Here is a 21,780-nt window from a genome sequence, read left to right as displayed (position 1 = left end):
AGTGCTTTGTATACCAATGTGCAATTAATGGCAACATACATTCCATTTGGAGTAAAAAAAAAAAAAAAGCTTAACCGTGGTTTTTCTGTTATCCCTGCGTTTTTGCGTCATATGATATTTGGCGTGCAAACACGGAGATGGGTGGACACGCGCGATTTTTCATCACCACTCCAAAGGAGTGTTACCTCAACATCTCGCGAGATTTTCATTGTGCGAGCTCGCTGGTGGAGGAGTTCCAAAGGTGGGAACGCGGAGCGAGAGAGGGAGGAGCAGGGTAAATTTGTAAACACTGAAACCTTTGGCTGAGAAACAGGTGACACGCAACACACTCGGATTGTCTGCTGCATTACAATTACCGCTTTCCAAATCTAATAGCACAGGTCGCGCGAATGGTGGAGGTGACGTCGCGCGTAAGCTGCACGCGGTGCGACACAATCAACAACGTTCTCTTCGTTGATTCTAATTGGCGCATTCGTGTTTTCTCGCCTCGCTTGCTTGTAGTGTTTAATATGGTTTTACAGCAAGTTGGCTCGTGTGGTTAGCATTAGCCAGTTAGCTTACAGCACAACCATATAAACAAGACGCACGGTGCGCCAGGAGCCAAGACAGACCCCTCGACACGTCATTGTCTTGTTAAAATGAACGTTACTGCTTTATTACAAGACACTCGCAACTAGTTCTATTGTAGAGATATTTCTAGAATTACGAATAGAGAGGAAACGCATGCTAGCTAGTTCTGTGTTAGTGTGAATGTGCTATTGAGTGTACGTGCAGGTTTAATTGAGCGGAAATGTTCTTTAACAGAGATGATCAATAGTCAAATGAAAAGTGTCTTATCTTTTAGTCATCATATAGATTATGCAGTCAGTTGATCACAGCAGGCCTCTGTATTATGAGCAGTGAAGGCCCGTAGAGTAGCATTCCTGACATCTGCCAAAAGACTGTAGGAAGAACAGTTTCAATGCCAAAATTTGAAATAATTGACATTTTACACATGGGCGATTTATGATCAGATGATGATTTGAGCTGGAGTTACTGAAAAGAATTGACATTAGGCTTTTGACCAATATTGGGCCTTTTTAAGGCAAATCGTAACTATTCTATCTGGATGGTCTTTAGAAGTGTCACAGGAAGTAGTTGATCTAAAATGGGAGACGATCGACCTTTCGTCTGCACTGCCCCAGGCTGTGGACAGGTAAGACAGCGCTTTTTTTTATGTATCACACTTGTGCTGTTTCTCTTCCCCAAATCCCTCTTTTTTTTTTTTTTTTTTTTGACAGTCTTGCGCATCAACCTTGTCTGTGTATTATATACAGGTGAAACTCGAAAAATTAGAATATCGTGCAAAAGTTCATTAATTTCAGTAATTCAACTTAAAAGGTGAAACTAATATATTATATAGACTCATTACAAGCAAAGTAAGATATTTCAAGCCTTTATTTGATATAATTTTTATGATTATGGCTTACAGCTTATGAAAACCCCAAATTCAGAATCTCAGAAAATTAGAATATTACATGAAATCAATAAAAAAAGGATTTTAAATACAGAAATGTCGGCCCTCTGAAAAGTATAATCATGCATATGTACTCAGTACTTGGTTTGGGCCCCTTTTGCATTAATTACTGCCTCAGTGCGGCGTGGCATGGATGCTATCAGCCTGTGGCACTGCTGAGGTGTTATGGAAGACCAAGATGCTTCAATAGCGGCCTTCAGCTCTTCTGCATTGTTTGGTCTCATGTCTCTCATCTTTCTCTTAGCAATGCCCCATAGATTCTCTATGGGGTTCAGGTCAGGCGAGTTTGCTGGCCAATCAAGCACAGTAATACCATGGTCATTGAACCAGGTTTTGGTACTTTTGGCAGTGTGGGCAGGTGCCAAGTCCTGCTGGAAAATGAAGTCAGCATCTCCATAAAGCTTGTCTGCTGAAGGAAGCATGAAGTGCTCTAAAATGTCCCGGTAGATGGCTGCGTTGACTCTGGACTTAATAAAGCACAGTGGACCAACACCAGCCGATGACATGGCTCCCCAAACCAACACAGACTGTGGAAACTTCACACTGGACTTCAAGCATCTTGGATTGTGTGCCTCTCCATTCTTCCTCCAGACTCTGGGACCTTGGTTTCCAAATGAGATGCAAAATTTGCTCTCATCAGAAATGAGGACTTTGGACCACTGAGCAACAGACCAGTTCTTTTTTCTTTAGCCCAGGTAAGACGTTTGACATTTGAAGCCCATGTCCAGGACCCGTCTGTGTGTGGTGGCTCTTGATGCAGTAACTCCAGCCTCAGTCCACTCCTTGTGAAGCTCCCCCACACATTTGAATGGCCTTTTCCTGACAATCCTCTCCAGGCTACGGTCATCCCTGCTGCTTGTGCACCTTTTTCTTCCACACTTTTCCCTTCCACTTAACTTTCTATTAATGTGCTTTGATACAGCACTTTGAGAACATCCAACTTCTTTTGCAATTACCTTTTGAGGCTTTCCCTCCTTGTGGAGGGTGTCAATGATGGTTTTCTGCACAACTGTCAGGTCAGCAGTCTTCCCCATGATTGTGAATTCAACTGAACCAGACTGAGAGACCATTTAAAGGCTCAGGAACCCTTTGCAGGTGTTTAGCTGATTAGAGTGTGACACTTTGAGACTACAATACTGAACCTTTTCACAATATTCTAATTTTCTGAGATTCTGAATTTGGGGTTTTCATAAGCTGTAAGCCATAATCATCAAAATTATATCAAATAAAGGCTTGAAATATCTTACTTTGCTTGTAATGAATCTATATAATATATTAGTTTCACCTTTTAAGTTGAATTACTGAAATTAATGATCTTTTGCACGATATTCTAATTTTTCGAGTTTCACCTGTATTAATACTGTGAATTACTGATCCTTTGGAACCAAACAAAACAAGATTGCACCAAATGTTCAGGATTGTGGGGGATCCTCAATCCTGAACATGATATTTAAGAGATGGCATATTGTTAGCCAGACATTCTGCAAAATAAACCCCAATGGGGTGATCAGGACCCCAGCACGAAGCGGAGGGATCTTTTATCATCCTAAACGGGTTTAAATTACTTCTTAACAAATAATGAAAGAAATGGTCATTGATTTTGTAAAACGGAGTCATCATGTTGATATTCAGCTGTTGAGAAATTGTTTCATTAAGTGGAGATTGGTTGTTAGGGAGAAGTTGGACAATGGTCAAAAATACAGTTTAGCAGTCATTATACAAAAATAGTTGACTGCAGAATGCTACGATTGACCAATCATAATAGAGTATTCCAGGAGAGACGTTTCATAAAAAAACTAGGAATCTGGTCTAAAAAAAAAAAAAAAAAACTGCAAATGCATTAACCACTTAACTGAATATTAAGGGAACATTTCCCCCTCAGTGTCTAAGTTGAATATAGCCTTGGCCCATAACATGTTCTTGGGACAGAGGTATATTGTTGGCCCTAAACTTTTTTCTGAAATTATACCAGCGGTTTAATTCCATCCTTTACTGAGCAACTGTAAGATGCTCCCATAGCACTGCATAGCTGGATAACATGAGCCATCATCAAAACAACAGATGTCACCCACTGCATCTCTGTCTTGATCTTTCATCTGATTTGAATATAGACTGGGAAGCAAAATGATACTCAAATTGACTGAAAAATTAGCACACAAAAAAACACTAATGCATGTGTTTCTGTCCATGTCTCTTTTACATCAGAGGTTCACCAATGAGGACCATTTGGCAGTGCATAAGCATAAACATGAGATGACACTGAAGTTTGGACAAGCCAGAACAGACACTGTTATTATAGCAGGTATGCATCCCCATGTACCGGTATGTATATATGTGGTTCTGTTTGTTCAGATTGCTTTAGCTAAATATAGTTTTCTTCACATGGTATTGATTAGAAAGTTAACAATGCATCAGTGAAGTTCTCTTTGGTTATGTATGAAAATTGTTAACATTCTGTCATGGGAAAGCTACTTTGAATATGTAGCTTCCCAAGCTACAAGATAGTCATAACTTAAATGGGTCATGACTTTTTTTTAATAATAGAATCAAATGGGCAGATTCGATTCATATCAAGCTTTATTGGCAAGATACATTTACATGTACATTGCCAATGCATTATTAGGCACTATACAAACATACATAAAACATATTGAATTGTGAAGTTTAATTTGTTGTAGTTTAAAATCTCAAAACAATTATTTTCTCTGGCTGCAGCTTGGTGATCGTCCTGGTCCCTATCAGACTCTATCTTGCACACACTGGATCTCTCTTTTACAGCTTTACATTTGACAGTGGTTCAGATAAAAGTCAGTGAGCCTTTTTTTGTGTGATGTGGAGATATGGCATCTTGACCATATCTCTTGCACACCTGGTTCACGGCTTACAGTAAATCTGCTCCCGTGTTTAATATGCCCGGGACATCTGAAGCTCCTGTAATGAATAAGCGTGCATTGCTCCACACAGTTCGTTTCTATACTAGGATGTGCAGTTGATTCAAGCTTTCACCTCCAGAAAATGCATATATGCCAGTTTTAGTCACAGAAAGTGGGGAAACACATTAATGAACGTTTGCCCATTATACAAAGGTGCCTGTATTTGTTCCTGGGAGGCATATATAACATATGTATGCCTCCATAATTTTCCATCCTTTTTCCGACCCTCTGTCAGAAACATTTGGTTTTGTTGCTGCTTCTCGTTTAAAACATGACAGTAAATGCCCACTGTTATAATTTGCTCTCCACACTTGACTGACCTTGGCTGCATTTCCCAGAAGCATCGCAAGCTTAAGTTGATCATAGAGACCATTGGCGCCAATGGTTTCTACAATCTACTTAGCCTTACGATGCTTTTGGGAAACACAGCCCTGCTCTCTCCTTGCCATCTCACTGCTCAACACTACTGGGCAGGGCTACAGAATTGATAAGGTAAAGTTACCGTTGATGTGGAGGTGTTCAGATGCAAATATCTACCACAGTGTGACATCACAATGTAGCGCAATTAGAGAATGAGTTGTTTTGGCAGCTTGCTTTTAACATGCTCTTTTTGCAGGGAGGAGGAAGTTTTGAGTTCTGGGAGATAAATAGTGTTTTATAGTACAGTAACCTCTGATATGTTAAAAAAATCAAGGAAAAATGTATTCCTCATGTCATACCTTTAAAAGTGGTTAAACTAAAGTGAAGTTATTACAGTGATGTTTAAAGAAGAAAATATAATTGGATATAGAACAATCGGATGATCATTTTTAATTCTGCATTCAGTTCTGATTTGATTACAATATTACTACATTAAATCAATGATTAATTTTTGTAAGGGTTAAAACAAATAGGGTGACAAGATTAAATAAAACATACATTTATGCTTAATATACACAAACTAGAAAAACATAAAATTTGATTTAACTGAATCGAAATGTAGTGATAAACGGCAGCAATACATTATATAGTTTGTTTCAATATAAGATGCACTGTGCGCTCAGCCATGTATTGAATGTCCCAAATGGAACACTAAAGTTGTTTTTACTACATGAAAGCACTCTGTTTTCCAGCTGATGGAATTGATGTCTCAAATTGCTGATAGCTTTAGCACGTTAGCCAAGCTCAGTTCAATGCTTACATTCTAATTAATGTACATATTAATTATACAGTGTGGGTGATGGTAAAGGATTCAGCTTTTGCAAGGTGCTGTCTTCACTGAAGATTTGCTAGTTGCCACATTTACCATTAATTACAATTAATTTGGTAGCCCAGCATCACTGCCAGGTAACTCAGCCCCTTCCTCCATGTATGGAAACGGATGGATATTTAAGTTCGCAAGTGGCTTAAGTCAATCATCAATCATTTGTAAAGTAGTTGATTTACATGAACCACCTGAAAGAACCTGCTCACTAAAATTAATCAGAGTTCCCTCATTTATTTTAACCGGTTCATTTACATGAACTGTCTGCAAAGAACCGTTTCACTTAAATAATTTGGTTTTCCCAGTGCTACATGAAAGGGATAGAGGATTGTGACAAATGTGCTGGTTTGTGACACCACAATGCTACTTGTTGGAATATGTAACTTGCTACTGGAAAAGCAACATTATTGTAAAAATATCTGAACTCTTGTCATGCTAACTATATAAAAATATAGTTAAATTAGTAGTGTCAACTTTTAGTTAACTACTCCCTAACGCTGACCTAAAGACACAACATTTAGTGGTATTTAATACTGATGTTGTATATATGTGTGCATGCAGATCAGACACCCACTCCCACCCGTTTCCTTAAGAATTGTGAGGAGGTGGGTTTGTTTAGTGAGCTGGCTGGCTCCTTTGAACAAGATCTTCGCAAAACACAAGAGGAAGAGGAGAGGAGAATTAAGGGCACGGTAAGATTTGCATATTATTAAAGTTGACTCAAGCAATTTTCACTTCACTTCCAATGTGTGTATGTATATATATATATACACTCACCTAAAGGATTATTAGGAACACCATACTAATACTGTGTTTGACCCCCTTTCGCCTTCAGAACTGCCTTAATTCTACGTGGCATTGATTCAACAAGGTGCTGAAAGCATTCTTTAGAAATGTTGGCCCATATTGATAGGATAGCATCTTGCAGTTGATGGAGATTTGTGGGATGCACATCCAGGGCACGAAGCTCCCGTTCCACCACATCCCAAAGATGCTCTATTGGGTTGAGATCTGGTGACTGTGGGGGCCATTTTAGTACAGTGAACTCATTGTCATGTTCAAGAAACCAATTTGAAATGATTCGAGCTTTGTGACATGGTGCATTATCCTGCTGGAAGTAGCCATCAGAGGATGGGTACATGGTGGCCATAAAGGGATGGACATGGTCAGAAACAATGCTCAGGTAGGCCGTGGCATTTAAACGATGCCCAATTGGCACTAAGGGGCCTAAAGTGTGCCAAGAAAACATCCCCCACACCATTACACCACCACCAGCCTGCACAGTGTTAACAAGGCATGATGGATCCATGTTCTCATTCTGTTTACGCCAAATTCTGACTCTACCATCTGAATGTCTCAACAGAAATCGAGACTCATCAGACCAGGCAACATTTTTCCAGTCATCAACTGTCCAATTTTGGTGAGCTCTTGCAAATTGTAGCCTCTTTTTCCTATTTGTAGTGGAGATGAGTGGTACCCGGTGGGGTCTTCTGCTGTTGTAGCCCATCCACCTCAAGGTTGTGCGTGTTGTGGCTTCACAAATGCTTTGCTGCATACCTCGGTTGTAACGAGTGGTTATTTCAGGCAAAGTTGCTCTTCTATCAGCTTGAATCAGTCGGCCCATTCTCCTCTGACCTCTAGCATCAACAAGGCATTTTCAGCCCACAGGACTGCTGCATACTGGATGTTTTTCCTTTTTACACCATTCTTTGTAAACCCTAGAAATGGTTGTGCGTGAAAATCCCAGTAACTGAGCAGATTGTGAAATACTCAGACCGGCCTGTCTGGCACCAACAACCATGCCATGCTCAAAATTGCTTAAATCACCTTTCTTTCTCATTCTGACATTCAGTTTGGAGTTCAGGAGATTGTCTTGACCAGGACCACACCCCTAAATGCATTGAAGCAACTGCCATGTGATTGGTTGATTAGATAATTGCATTAATGAGAAATTGAACAGGTGTTCCTAATAATCCTTTAGGTGAGTGTGTGTATGTATATATATATATATATATATATATATATATATATATATATATTCCATTTCTAAATATAAATGTCTAGTTGATTCAGGACTTGATAGATATTTTTGTCCCACAAGCTTCCAGTGCTGCAGATGCCTACTGAGGTTAAAGAGAGGGAACGGCCCCTTGAGATAGACTCCTCCCTTTCGGAAAGCCTAGTCTCCGCATCCAGCATGACAAACAGCAAAGACGCAGTCACCATGGCAAAGGACCCTGTTGCCATGAGGAAGGGCAAGGTGAGATTTAGTGTCTTGTAATTAGGAGAAAGATATTTGGATTGTATTGTGCGGTCAGATTACACCGTACAGGTGAAATACCCATTCTAATCAGTTTTGCTTTACTAAAGCATAAAATAATGTTGTGCATCCACATTTTTACAGGATGTTCCACCAAGAACTGCTGCAAGTTCTACCCCTATGCCAACCATAGTGCGGCCAGGCTCGCTCTCTCTTCACCAGGGATTCGATTCTATTAATCCGACTCAGCCCTCACCCACCTCTGTTATCACAAGGACCCCTCCCTCCAACAGACTCAGGTACAAAGACACCAGTGCAGAGGTCGGCAACCTTAGACCACAAGCGATAAGGTGGAGAAAGGAGGATCATATCTATTTATTTTAATAAATTTTTTATTGAAATGTCAGTCACATCTGCATTCCAAATGTACTCTGGCTCGTAATTTATTTTTTTGCTGTTTTCATGGTTTCTTGTAGTGTTGTACCCAAATGAAACCACTGGTGTGACCATCTGATACTAAAAAAGAGTTGTTGATCCACCGCATTTTTATTTATGAGTCATGAGAAGTGTTGTTCACATCTCTCATCTTCTGTGAGAAAAAAGTTCCTAAAATATTACCACTTTCTCTCTGTTTTCAGCTCACCGTCTGGTTCTTTTCCCATGCTGATGCAGCTTCCAAATGGTCAGACTGTTCCACTACTGCCCAGTCCAGGGCAGACTTCGGTCATATCAGTAAGGATTTCCTTAAAGCCTACCCCATATAGACACCTTTTAGCATTTAAAAAATTGAAATACAATATTTTCTGTAAATAAATTCACACCTGACTAGCACTGGGTCAAAATCAAAAGAGGATTGGTGGTGGCGTAGTGGGCTAAAGCAAAGATCTGGTAAGCAGAAGGTTGCCAGTTCAATCCCCACAGCCACCTCCATTGTGTCCTTGAGCAAGCATTTAACTCCAGGTTGCTCCAGGGGGATTGTCCCAGTAATAAGTGCACTGTAAGTCGCTTTGGATAAGTGTCTGCCAAATGCATAAATTTAAAAAGTAAATGTAATTTGCATTGAAAACAGGAGTTTTTTTGGTTGAACAAACACTTAATTATAATTGAAACATTATTTTTTTATATGGAAGTATGTGTGAAAAAAGTCTCCCTTTTGAAAATAAATAAAATAAGAAAGATAACAGAATTATAATAAAAAAAACTAATTATAAACATGATAAAAAAAATAGCATGTAACTATAACATGTTAAATAGCTAAAGCATGTTAGTTTACATGTTAGCATAGCATGTTAAATTAACTACTAAATGAAAAATAACATTTTATAAAAGTAATGTCATATGAATATTAACGATTAACATATACTGTAGGTGTGCGACGGCACAGCTAGACTGCTTCTGTCTGTACCTTTAACTCAGTGGTTCTCAACTGGTTTTGCTTCAGAACCCAGATTTTACATTGGAAATCAAGTAGAAAACATAACCTGTATTTAATGTATATTGGGTCGCATTTCCTTTTATGTTACATAGTTTTGTTCATGGTTTTCAAGTACAAGGACATGCATCAAGTGACATTATCTTTGTTGTTGAAATCAACAACAAAATTGACAGGAAGGTTTCTCTCACCCCTTTTAAAAATTGAAAAGCATATTTACTTATATGAGCCCATTATTATCCCGTTTGTTTCTAAGCTCAAACATCATTCAAACAGAACATACTGTACATATTACACAGGAGGAAAGGTTCCTCATTATCATGTTTAGGTGAGTGTAGCTAGTCTTAAATAATAGTACATTTTAGTATTTATGAAAATAAATATTAGCTGAAACACATCTTAAAATTTTAACTACAAATGCAACTGTTGATATAAAATGAGGTCTAATAGAATTTACCTTTTAGATGATTTCATATGAAACTATAACAGTTACTTTTATTCATGTAAAATTGTAAAACAGTTTTGTAAAGGTGATGTATAATGAGAAAAATAATTTGCACATAGCACCGTGTTGCTCTTTTCCTCAGTGCTATTTGGCATGTCAGGTTTGCTACTGTTTGATGGGGTTGACTTGACTTCCTCCGTAATGCTTTAAACTAGAAAAGTCTCACTAGTTTTGAGGTCTGCGCAATATCGAGGGAAGCCCAGAGATCATAGTATATCATGATCGCGAGCTGGTTCAGTTACACTCGTGCGAAAGTACAGATGAGAATCCTTTAACTGATTGCGAGCTTATCATTAAATCTGCCTCGGCAGTCCTAAATAGTCTATCACTTGGGTGGCCGCTGAAATATCTTTAATGGGAGAACGATGGCATTGTTCTTTCCCTGCTGTCCGCAACCCTGTCCGAATAGACCTGCGACCCACCAGTTGAGAAACTCTGCTCTAACTCACACACATTTATGTCAGACCGTCTCGCTACTCTCTGACATTTCCTCCACTGCATGTGTGTGTGTGTGGCGCAAGTCTGACAGTCGAGGAGGAAAGGAGATGCACGTGCGCGCAGGTGAGGTTCTCCATCCGGTTGCGTTCTTTTTTTCAATACCGTAGATAAGCAAATGTACCATGGGATGATAACCATCAATTTACATACCATGGTACACCTGCAACCCTACTGCATTCACAATACTCAATAGTTATGCATGATATTCAATAGTCAAATTAATTTGTATTATCTTAATTCATCTCGACTGAATTGTTTCGGCCACTCATTTAAGTCTTCGGTTCATGCATGCTCATCAGCAGTTCTGCTGTCCCTGGATCAGTGTACTGTTGACGCGAAAACTGTTGCGACCGGATAATTTTCATACATTGATAAAATGGTATTACAATCAAGTCATAAACATATTTCCAGAATGTTTTATTTGTTTACTTTATGCTGTTCAGCAAAATAAAGCTGTAACATACATTTCGCCCCTTAATCACACATGCTCTATGTCAGCAGCTCATCAGTTCTCAGTGTCAGACACCTTCGAACGAGTCGATTCTCAATTCAGTGTACTGTTGACTCGAGAACTGTTGCGAGCGACTTATTCCGTCCGATTTGTGAACTAGTTGGAGCGGTTGAATGCAAAGAATAGTTAGGAAAAGCAGATATCACCAGTTCTATGATCGTATTACTCCTGGTTATCGGATTATTTAGCGTCAGATGCATGTCCGAGAAACAGGTTAAGATAGAGTAACTTGTGGATCAGCGTTGACTCAAGACGTGTACTGTTTCAAAAGATTCAGTCCAATTTGGTGAAATGGTTCAACTCGTTCACTTAAGAGAACCAGTTCAAAAGAAAGATTCATTCACAAACTTGACATCATTAATCGCAGTGTTTTTGGACTTGTTTTAAATGGGAGAATTTGCTTTAAGTCGTGTGTAACAGTTTTTCATAGTTTTTTATGTTTCATGAAAGAAATGCGACAAGTAAGCCACATCTGATTATAACATCTGTAATTCTGTGCTGTGCACAAATAAACAACTTTTAGTCTGAGTAAAATAGTGTGCCTGTTATATTCTATTCATTCATTCATTAACGTTAGCAACTATGGATATTTCTGATAATTGCAAACCTATTTGCAATGTAGACTATTCATTCTCCAGTTCACTGACTGAATATTTTACTCTAGTGTCATGAAACGTCATTTTATGGCCATGTGTGTAGTTGTGGTTGACAGCAGTCTAGAGTTTGTAAGAACAGTTATGTTATTATTGACAAAATATTTAAATTGGTTGCATAAATTACTTTGTAAAGGCAAAATATTCTGAATTGGCAACTATGATGATGAGGAGGAGGAGGAGGGGGGCATGGCCAGGCTGTGATGGAACACTGCTGGTGCTGAATCATCTGATCAGCGGGAGCTGTTTAGCTGTTTTTTTTTTAGCTATTTGTGACAGCATTCTCAGCAATTTGACCCTCACTTGTCAAACATATACTCATTTGTTTTGTATTTGTATTCATGTTTCTTTGTTAACCTGGTGTTTGTTTATGTGTGTATAAATATAGCTTGCCAGATCATCAAATATGGTTCCCAATATCCCTGGGATTCCAGGACCTCCTATTGGTGGAAGCAGCAGTGGCTCCTCCTCTCCATCTGGATACAGTACACACTCTGATGCCAAGACGGTGAGAGTGCACCCCCACACCCCCCACATGCAGTGCTTAAATAGGTATACTATTTTTACAATGGGCTTATTATAATAACAAAAAACTAGATGTAACACCTAAAGGTTTTGAGCGTTAATTTAAACACGGTGGTGTTTATTTGTGTTTGTATATGGGATCTGTCTCTCTCTAGAGGCTTAAGGCAGCACTTTCTCAGCAGAGTCCTAGTGGACCAGCACCAATACAAAAAACAGATCACACTGAGACACCGTCACCTGCTCAACCACAGGTGCTCACAGACACCTCATACCTGTGTTACATGCAAACTAGTAATTAATTTGGTAAAAAAAAAAAACAATTCTTATTAATTCCTGTTCTTTTTTTTTGGATGAATAGATTTTTTTTTAATTAATAAATACTTATAATGGGGTTTAATGGGGAATTTGTTGTACTACTGTAGATGTGTGAATGTAAAACAAATGAATCACCCAAATATTAAAAAAAATGTCATCATGTACTCATCCTCATGTTGTTCCAAACATCTATGGAACACAAAAGGGTTCTATTTAGCAGCATGTCCTAGTTGCCCCTTCCATATAGTTAAAGTGGATGGGGACCAGGGATCACTTTTCAAAAGAAAGTCAAACGGGTTTGGTACCTGCTCAATTATCCCTTCAAGTGTTCGTAAAAGCATGTTGGTTTCGTAGTACTTTCTCAATGGATCTGACAGCTCATGCTATGTCCTGCAGGTATCCCCTGCTCCACCAAAAGGTGGACGCAGGCGTCGGGGGGCAGATATAGAGCCAGATGAGCGCAGGCGTCGCTTTCTTGAAAGAAACCGAGCAGCTGCCTCACGTTGTCGGCAGAAACGAAAAGTGTGGGTCAGTGCCCTAGAGAAACGTGCCGAAGAGTTAGCCACCTCAAACGTCACCCTCAGTGTGAGTCACACAGTAATGAACAAGCGAATTGAAAGAATTGAGACAAATTATTTTCTTATCAGTAATGTTGTAATTACATTTAATATTGACATACAACAATTTTGATTTATAAGGAATGTTCTGAGTTGAATGCAACAGCATATGTGGTCTACTATCATTTACCACCTAAAATAATTTTGATGTCCCTTAGCTTGTAAAAGCAAATTATCTATTTGCAATTATTTGCAGTACATTAGAAATCTACGTGGCCAGTGTTTCAAAGAGTTTAAAAGCAGACATGTGAAGCTAACAGTTTTGTTAAGACTTATTTGAGCTGTAAGATATAGTTCACCCAAAATGGAAAATTCTCTCATAATTTACTCACCCTCATGCCATTCCAGATGTGTATGATTTTTTTTCTTCTGATGAATACAAAGTTTTTTAGAAGAATATCTCAGCTCTGTAGGTCCATACATGGCAAATCAATGGTACAAAACTTTGAAGCTCAAAAAGCATATAATGGCAACATAAAAGTAATTCACATGGCTCCAGTGGTTAAATCAATATCTTCTGAAGTGAAATCATAGGTGTGGGTGAGAAACAGATCAATATTTAAGTGTTATTTACTATGATTTTCCACTTTTAAACAGCCGTCCTAAGCTCTCTTCTTCTTTCTCCCCAATTTGGAATGCCCAATTCCCACTGTGCTCTAAGTCCTCGACGAATCTCAGTTGCCTCCGTGTCTGAGACAGTCAATCCGCGTATCTTATCACGTGGCTTGTTGAGCACATTACCGCGGAGACATGGTGCGTGTTGAGGCCCACGCTATTCTCTGCGGCATCCACGCACAACTCACCACATGCCCCACTGAGAGTGAGAACCACATTATAGCGACATGAGGAGGTTACCCCATGTGACTCTACCCTCCCTAGCAACTGGACCAATTTGGTTGCTTAGGAGAAATGGCTGGAGTCACTCGGCACACCCTGGATTCGAACACGCGACTCCAGGGGTGGTAGTCAGTGCCTTTACTCGCTGAGTTACCCAGGCCCCCAAGCACTCTTCTTCTTTTAAATCCCCCAAGCACTTTTGGGCAATTCACATTCTTAATGCATATCGCCACCTACTGGGTAGGGAGGACAATTAGTAAAAATGGACTTAAATATTGATCTATTTCTCACCCACATTTATCATATTGCTTCACAAGACATGGATTTAACCACTCAAGTCATATGGATTACTTTTATGCTGCCTTCATGTGCTTTTTTGAGCTTCAATGTTTTGAAACCTTATGATTTGCAATGTATCGCCCTACAGAGCTGAGTTTGTGTTCTGCTGAAGAAAGAATGTCATACAAATCTGGGATGGCATCAGGGTGAGTAAATTATGAGAGAATTTTGAGTGAACTAGTCCATCCCTTTAATCATCCTTTTGCATCTGGACTACTTTTCTTGGAGGAATAACCTCTGGTTATACAGATGTGGTTCTTGTGGGTAGAGTTAACTCCATGTAAACAGTACTTAAACAACTTGTGTAATGTTAATGTTTTAACCTTTATCGTGGTGCTCAAATGTCAATTTTAAGTGCAGTGATGTAAAAGTTTGTTTTTACCAGCTTGGGGACGAATTTGTTTTTTTCGATGGTAGTCAAAAGCATGTCACTGATGCTGTTGATAGAGTTCAAGTTGTATTTAACCCGGAACATTCCTTTAAAGACTTTGATACAAGATGTGGCTATCAGAAATTTTAAAGGGCTTCACTGACACTGTTGTGTATGTGTGATTGACAGAATGAAGTGTCCCTATTGAGAACTGAAGTGACACAACTTAAAGAGCTGCTATTGGCCCATAAGGACTGCCCTGTTACTGCCATGCAGAAAAAAGCGTACATTGGTAGGCCAGCCATTCATCGTCCTTACATCCACCCCACACATTTTTTATATATGTCCTAAATCCTTTATGCATAGCATTCATCTTGCCTTTCTTCCTTTCTTTCCTTTTAGCTGCAGGGGTGGATGAGAATTCAGCATCTGCTTTGGTGATGCCAGTATCGGTTCCAGCGCCAGTATCTGTTAATGGTCTGAGTGTACGTGCCGCAGAGGCTGTTGCCGTTTTAGCAGGAATGGGGTCTGGCCAATGGAGTAACACAGCAGGAGATGCTTCCTCCCAATTACAGGCCACGTCCAGATGATGAGCATATCCCTCAGCCAATAGGATCTAGATATACTGTCGATGAGACTTTCAAAGGAGTGAATTTCCCAAACATTTCCCCTCAAAACTGTCAGTTACAATGTGTTTATTAATGCCTCTCATGTGACAAATGGGAACCAATGTTACCACGCCTTGACCACACCCTGCTCACCAATTGCCAGTCACAAACTGTCCCTGGGCTGAGTGGCAAAACAGTGTTGCCTGTTATAGGTTGCCACTCTCAGACTGCACAGACATGGAAGCACTGAAGTGGAAGTCTGTTCTTCTGTCATCTCTATAAGATATACAGTACACTTAGAGATATACACTTTCACTAATGCATTCAGTTGATATTTTGTCTTGTTTGCAGACCCCCCCCTTTTCTAATAGAACAATTCATTGCATGATTCTGGCCACATTAATGAGATGATTACTACACTATGCAGTTACGTTTTACACCTTATGTCTCACTCTCTCTTGCTATTTCTGTCTCTCACATACTCGCTCTAACTCTTTCTCTCATTTACCTTATTGTCCCTCTCTGTCTTGATTTAATTGTTGTATCTCTCTCAGGTCTGTGCTTCTGTGCTGTTAAAGTGAAGATCCGGTCTCATATTAGTGTAACCTGGCACCGCAGAATGGACTTTGAATGGAGAGAAATAAGAGCAATATATTTTTATATTTGAATATCGTTATCAGTTTTGTTTGAATTTTGCAGTCTATATATGGATGTAACGGGTAGTGTAACCACATGGATGTGTTTTCAATCAGTTTGATTATGATATGCTCTGCTGAATTATAGTTATCTTTAACCAAAATACATAAATCCTTTTACATAAGAGGTTCGAACCCAAAGTTTGAGGAAACACACACTCACGTGTAATGACTGTTGTTCTTGCATTTTGTGAATGTATAGTAGTTAACTAACCCGGCAATGAATGTGACATCCCATTTCAAAGTGGTTGAAAATGCTTTTAAGTGAACTTGGGTCTTTGAAAGACTTTATACAAATGAAACATTTTAGTTATTTACTCTTGTCAACCCTTAGTAGATGTTGTCATCTGCACATAACTAACACAAAGCTTAAGGTTTTATTTTACTCCATTAAACAGTTCACAGATAGTCTTGTGTAGTTGATGAGTAACCCCTACCCATCAAATTTTTTTTATAATATAATCTGCATTTGTTTAAGCCTGGCTTTTAAATTCATCAAATTCGTTAATTTTTTTTAAATCCAACTTTCAATATTTAGTTTTTGAACACAGGTTTTAAACTATCTAGGTTTTATTTAAAAAATTCAGCCTGTCATATCAGTTTCTGTGATTGACCTGCCTCTGGATTGATCATATTTGGAAGCAGAATGTGCTGCTTTCTACAGTTTGTATACTGTAACTCACTGATCCCAGATTGTGTAATGTGTCAGTGAAGCCCTTAAACTAGAGCTGTAAATATGAAATAAGTGTCGGCATACAAACATTGCTTACTGTATGATATTGACTAACTGAAATGGTCCTTAAGAAATGTTATAATTAAACGTTAATGAAACTCTAGCTAGACTTCTGCACATTTAATTATATGGATTGTGCTGTTTTGTGCAACAAATTTGATTTTGAAAGTGGCTTTTATCCTTTGTGTGTGTATAGAAGTTGTGCAATGATATCCAGACTTGTGTACATGACTGGTCTGTGTTTATGGAATAACATGGATGAGGCACTAAAGCATTGTGTTTTTTTCAGTATAGGCAATACAGTATATTCGAAACATGTTATAGACCTTGTGTAATGCCTTTCATTGAGAATGTCTCCACACGTGGTTAACACAAGCAGGACATGTTTCTGGATCAAAAATCCTGTGTTATTCCCAGAAGAGCATTCCTGTTCACTAATCATAGCCCTAACCCTGAACAATAAATCAGAGGGCAATCGTAATTTGATATGAATGTTGTTACAGGTCATTATCCTAGTCCTATACCCAAGTTCAACGCTACCTCTTACCTAAACCCAAAGCTTACATCCTAACCCCGAGTCTATGCACCCCTTTCATAAGCCTAATCATATCCCTTGCCCTAATTTCCAACCTTAGTCCAAACACCGATCCTGTGTTCCTATGAAGGAATATTCTGGGTTCAATACAATTTAAAAGAATAGGTCGCCAAAAAATTAAATTCTCTCATTATTTACTCGACCTTATGCCATCCCAGATGTGACTTGCTTTCTTCTGCTAAACACAAATGAAGATTTTTAGAAGAATATTTCAGCTCTGTTGGTCCTCACAATGCAAATGAATGCATTTTAAATCTCTAAAAGCACTTAAAAGTCAGCATAAAATAAATCCTTACAACTCCAGTGGTTAAATCCATATCTTCAGAAGCTAAATAAGTGTGGATGAGAAAAAGATAAATATTTATGTCCTTTTTCTTTACTATCAATCTCCACTTTCACATTCTTCTTTTGTTTTTGCTGATTTGGATTCTTAGTGCCTATTGTCAATTACAGGACAGGTAGGAGATTTTATAGTAAAAAGGCTTAAATATTGCTCACTCTACAGCATTTGTGGCATAATGTTGATAACCACAATAATGTAACTATCGATTCCTCAAAAACAAAAGTACAAATCTGGGTTGCAGTGAGGCCCTCACAATGGAAGTGAATGGGGCCAATTGCTAAACATTAAAATACTCACTGTTTCAAAAGTATTGCCACAAGACGTAAACAATATTAATATGATTTTTAGTGCAGATAAAACCAACAATTGGCCCCATCCACTTCCATTGTAGTGTTCACTTCCACTTCCTCACTGTTGCCTTGGTTTTTGCCCCCTTTTTTTTTTAGAAAGATAATGAAGTGTTAATATTTTTTTTATATTGTATTTGTATATTGAATTTGGAACTTTGTAAGCACTTCTTATAATACAATCTTAATGCGTCTTTACACAGCCAAGTTAATCCTGCTTTGTGCCTGCATACAATTCTGTGTCAAGACGCAATGCAGCATAAAAGACTCTAACCCACCTTAGAGCAGCCTTAAACTTTGTTTTTGTAATGAAAGATCTTATACAACAATCAGCCTCAACATTAAAACCACCTGCCTAATATTGTGTAGGTCCCCTTCGTAAACTTGCATAAGAACATCATTCTGAGATTTTATTCTTCTCACTACAATTGTACAGAGCGGTTATCTGAGTTACCATAGACTTTGTCAGTCTGGCCATTCTCTGTTGACCTCTCTCATCAACAAAGCATTTCCATTCGCTAAACTGCCTCTCACTGGATGTTTTTGGTTTTTGGCACCATTCTGGGTAAACTCTAGAGAATTTGTATAAGAAAATTCCAGGAGATCAGCAGTTACAGAAATACTCAAACCAGCCCATCTGGCACCAACGATCATCCATACGGTTATCTTATTAGCCATTCGTGTGGCAGCAGTGCATAAAATCATGCAAATATGGGTCAGGAGCTTCAGTTAATGTTCACATCAACCATCAGAATGGTTTGAGTATTTCTGCAACTGCTGATTTCTTGGGATTTTCAAGCACAACAGTCTCTAGAGTTTACTCGGAATGGTGCCAAACAAATAAATACAAATATAAATAATCCAGTGAGTGGCAGTTCTGTGGATGGAAATGCCTTGTTGATGAGAGAGGTCAACAGAGAGTGGCCAGACTGGTTCAAACTGAAAAAGTATATTATTAAAAAAAATTTGCCACTGTTTTGATGGCACGAGGGGGACCTTACACAACATGAGGAAGGTGGTTTTAGTTTCATATTCAAGGTATAATTTAATATTTCTATATTCAAATTTTGTATGCAGTTGTAATGTCTGTGTAAATGCATTTATGCCTGCTCTGAGCATAATTAAACCGTTTGTGTTAATGCATCCAAATGCCAGTTTAAATTAAGCTTCTGTGCCACCTTGGCAGTGTAAAGATCGCTTTAGAATGATTGGCTGATGATGTAGCATTTCTTTTTTGTGAGTCACTTTGGATAAATTGTATAAACAAATAAATACAATGGATCCAGGAACATGTAATACTTGTTTACACATAATCTTGCTTTTGGGTTACAGATATTCCATGAAGACAAAGATTCTCCCACATCACGCCAGAGGGAGCAAAACTGCCACGGTTTCAGACCACAGCTTCAGACTCCTCATCCCGAGCTGTGGTCATGTGACTCTTCCCATCGGTCGGGGTTTGTCTCTCGGCATGGCGGAGATGAAGGTGCTCTGTCTGCTGTCTCATAACATTTGTTTTTCACTGTGAGGAGTAGTCGGTTGCTTTTGTTGTCGGTTAACCGCACTGCACAGTTCTTTCCTCCGGTTTCGGGCCGCAATGGCGGAGCGCGGTGTGGATGTGTCCGCTCTCCCACAAGAGGTCCGAGAGCAGCTCGCTGAGCTGGACCTGGAACTGTCGGAGGGTAAGCCTTTAAACAACAAGGGAATGAAGAACGAATGTGGATGAAAGAGGGGTTGAATGCGTGGGTTTGGGTGAATATGTGTTAATGTAAGCGGCTTTATCGGTCGCGCATCCTCGATATCAGCATCCCTGTACACCCATCAGGTTCCGTAATGATGCTTCAATGTCGCCGCCACTCGCGGAAACATACTGACCTCCTTTTCTGCATCTCGTACCGATTCAACATTTTAAATGTCTTTCCCGCTTTGTTTTGGTCTTTTATTGCCATGACATTGCTCTGGTTAGTGTCCTTATTTACTCAACATCGTGAAAACGTAAACAGTGAGTCTGTGAAGCGAGCAGTACGCGATTATAAACGCGATTAATTACAGGCCACAGTTATTCTGTATAGCAGACCTCTGGATACTTTGGACCGACTTTATAAACTAGTAAACTGTCCATCTAAATACATTCAATGATACAATTGGATTATTCGAACATTATACGTTCTGTTGGAGAAATAGTAAGCAAACTAGGAAATATTGTTTGTAAACAATAGTTGTACTAATTGTATTATAATTTTTACAACAGATTTTCCGGTCCTCGAATATGATTGGACGAACGCTTCACTATTTGGATCACTAAATAGTAAAATTGATTAACTGTTCCTTTTAATTACTCGAGATTACACCTTTACGCCAGTAGGTGGTGACAGATAATCGTATTTTCGTAGAGTGAGCACTTTTACATGCACACCAATGAGCTGATAACTCTTAATAAAAACTGCTTATTTAAAATGAAATCAGACAAAGCAGGAAAACGTCTCTGTTACCTACGTAACCTCGGTTCCCTGAGATGAAGGGAACGAGACATTGCTTGCTAAAGCATATGGGGGAGTTGTCCTTCCACACCTAGTTGAAATCGTTCTACAATAACAGCAGTATTCTAATATTGGCTTTGGTTTTTGAGCCCTTCCCTTTTAGAATGAACCACTTCACAAACCCAGTCAGTAAGAGAGTTTATTTGTAATGAAAGTGCTTTTGACTTTCTGGTAAATTACAATGGCCTGATGCAGGGGGGTTGTGTAAAATTATGGGGAGCCCGTACTTAAGGGGAGGGGCATAAGTAATAATTTGGCAAACGTAGAGAGAGATGATTTGTGCAGAGAGAGAGACGTTACATTTAGGTTGTAAAACCTTGCGAATGTGTTTTATGAAGACCTTCCTACCGCAAAACATTTGTCTTATAAAAGACATACCATTCGTCCATGCTAATGAGGAGGCCATGCCTCTAGTTGAGTGTGCTTTAACACAAATCTTGCAAATCTTACTCTGTGACTCGTAAGCCAGGGCAATTTATAGTGCATGTAAGTCACCAACCCATTTTACTGAGGCTAGAGGAAACAGTAGTGCGGTCTTAATGGATAGAATGCACAAATCAACAGAGTCCAAAGGCTCGAAGGGGGCCCTGTGAGTGCTTTTAGGACCAAAGTTAGGTCCCAAGTCGGGACTGTAGCCAGATAAGGTGGATTTAATCGTCTTGCTCCTCTAAAGAACTTTATGATTAAATCATGTTTGCCTGTAGTGTCGGTGGCTTCAGGTGTGTGATACACAAATATAGTCGCTACATAAACTTTGTCCTGCATCTAATCGCTCTTGAAGAAATATGAGAATTTCATGTATGGAGCAGTTTACTGGGTCACCAATCAGTGAACACATTCCATTTTAGCGTGTAGAGGCATCTCGTGGATGGGATGGGAGAGTAGCATCATCCACTGACCACTCGCCTGATGCAGTGAGAGACATGACATGGTCATCAGCCCCAGTGTCAGAACCGCCGAACGTGATGAGGCCTTGCGCTCTTACAGAGGGCCGGAGCTCGTCGATTGAGGGCTCACGTGGCATGTGCCGGCATGAGGACCACCTCAAATTCATCCTGCTCGACCTTGCGGTCCCGCTGTGCCTCCTTGTGTAACACCTCGGGTATCACAGAACAGGCGGGTGGGAGGGCTGAATCGTCCCTCAGAACAAGGCTGAATCGTGAGCGCAGTGTCTTGAGACTCATGCCCTCGCAGTGAGGACAGTCTGTCTCCATGAGAGCCTACTCTGTATGGGCGAGGCCTAGACAGAGAATGCAGCTCTCATGCTGGTCTGATGGTGGGATGTGTCTCTGGCACAAGTAACACTTACGGAACAACATCTTTAAAAAAGATGCGAACATGTAAGCGTTTCTTTTTATTTATATA

The 21,780-nt window shown here is 39.4% G+C and overlaps 2 protein-coding genes across 8 annotated transcripts in view; both read left to right on the top strand.

The window, feature by feature from the left end:
* The first annotated feature begins 212 nt into the window (after positions 1–212).
* On the top strand, positions 213–16,943 carry atf7b (activating transcription factor 7b). Of its 4 annotated transcripts, none has more exons than XM_052140326.1 (12): positions 213–274; positions 1,120–1,195; positions 3,722–3,818; positions 6,254–6,384; positions 7,794–7,952; positions 8,097–8,251; positions 8,591–8,684; positions 11,940–12,059; positions 12,232–12,327; positions 12,788–12,976; positions 14,744–14,846; positions 14,957–16,943. In XM_052140326.1, the coding sequence occupies exons 2-12, from the start codon at positions 1,148–1,150 to the stop codon at positions 15,142–15,144; spliced, it is 1,380 nt and encodes a 459-aa protein (XP_051996286.1). In that variant the 5' UTR covers positions 213–274; positions 1,120–1,147; the 3' UTR covers positions 15,145–16,943. The 4 variants fall into 4 exon arrangements, with proteins under 4 accessions (XP_051996286.1, XP_051996285.1, XP_051996283.1 ...); XM_052140325.1 differs by having other exon boundaries at positions 230–313; XM_052140323.1 differs by lacking the exon at positions 213–274 and having other exon boundaries at positions 320–1,195.
* A 2,394-nt stretch (positions 16,944–19,337) lies between these two features.
* Positions 19,338–21,780, top strand: part of dip2bb (disco-interacting protein 2 homolog Bb) — an 82,898-nt gene continuing 80,455 nt past the window's right edge. For all 4 annotated transcript variants that reach the window (XM_052140307.1, XM_052140305.1, XM_052140306.1 and 1 more), the window contains exon 1: positions 19,338–19,557. In XM_052140307.1, the coding sequence (XP_051996267.1) occupies positions 19,473–19,557 (85 nt within the window). In that variant the 5' untranslated portion in view covers positions 19,338–19,472. The remainder of the gene's footprint in view (positions 19,558–21,780) is intronic.

Source organism: Xyrauchen texanus, chromosome 13, assembly GCF_025860055.1.
Source record: "Xyrauchen texanus isolate HMW12.3.18 chromosome 13, RBS_HiC_50CHRs, whole genome shotgun sequence".
NCBI classification, from domain to species: Eukaryota; Metazoa; Chordata; class Actinopteri; order Cypriniformes; family Catostomidae; genus Xyrauchen; species Xyrauchen texanus.
The sequence above is the reverse complement of the archived record's forward strand: the minus strand, read 5'-3'. Positions and strand labels throughout refer to the sequence as shown.

Coding starts and splice junctions, on each gene's coding strand:
- atf7b (XM_052140326.1), top strand. CDS start 1,148: ATGGGAGACGATCGACCTTTCGTCTGCACTGCCCCAGGCTGTGGACAG. Junction 12,060..12,231: donor CACACTCTGATGCCAAGACG/GTGAGAGTGCAC, acceptor GTCTCTCTCTAG/AGGCTTAAGGCAGCACTTTC. Junction 12,977..14,743: donor CCTCAAACGTCACCCTCAGT/GTGAGTCACACA, acceptor TGTGATTGACAG/AATGAAGTGTCCCTATTGAG.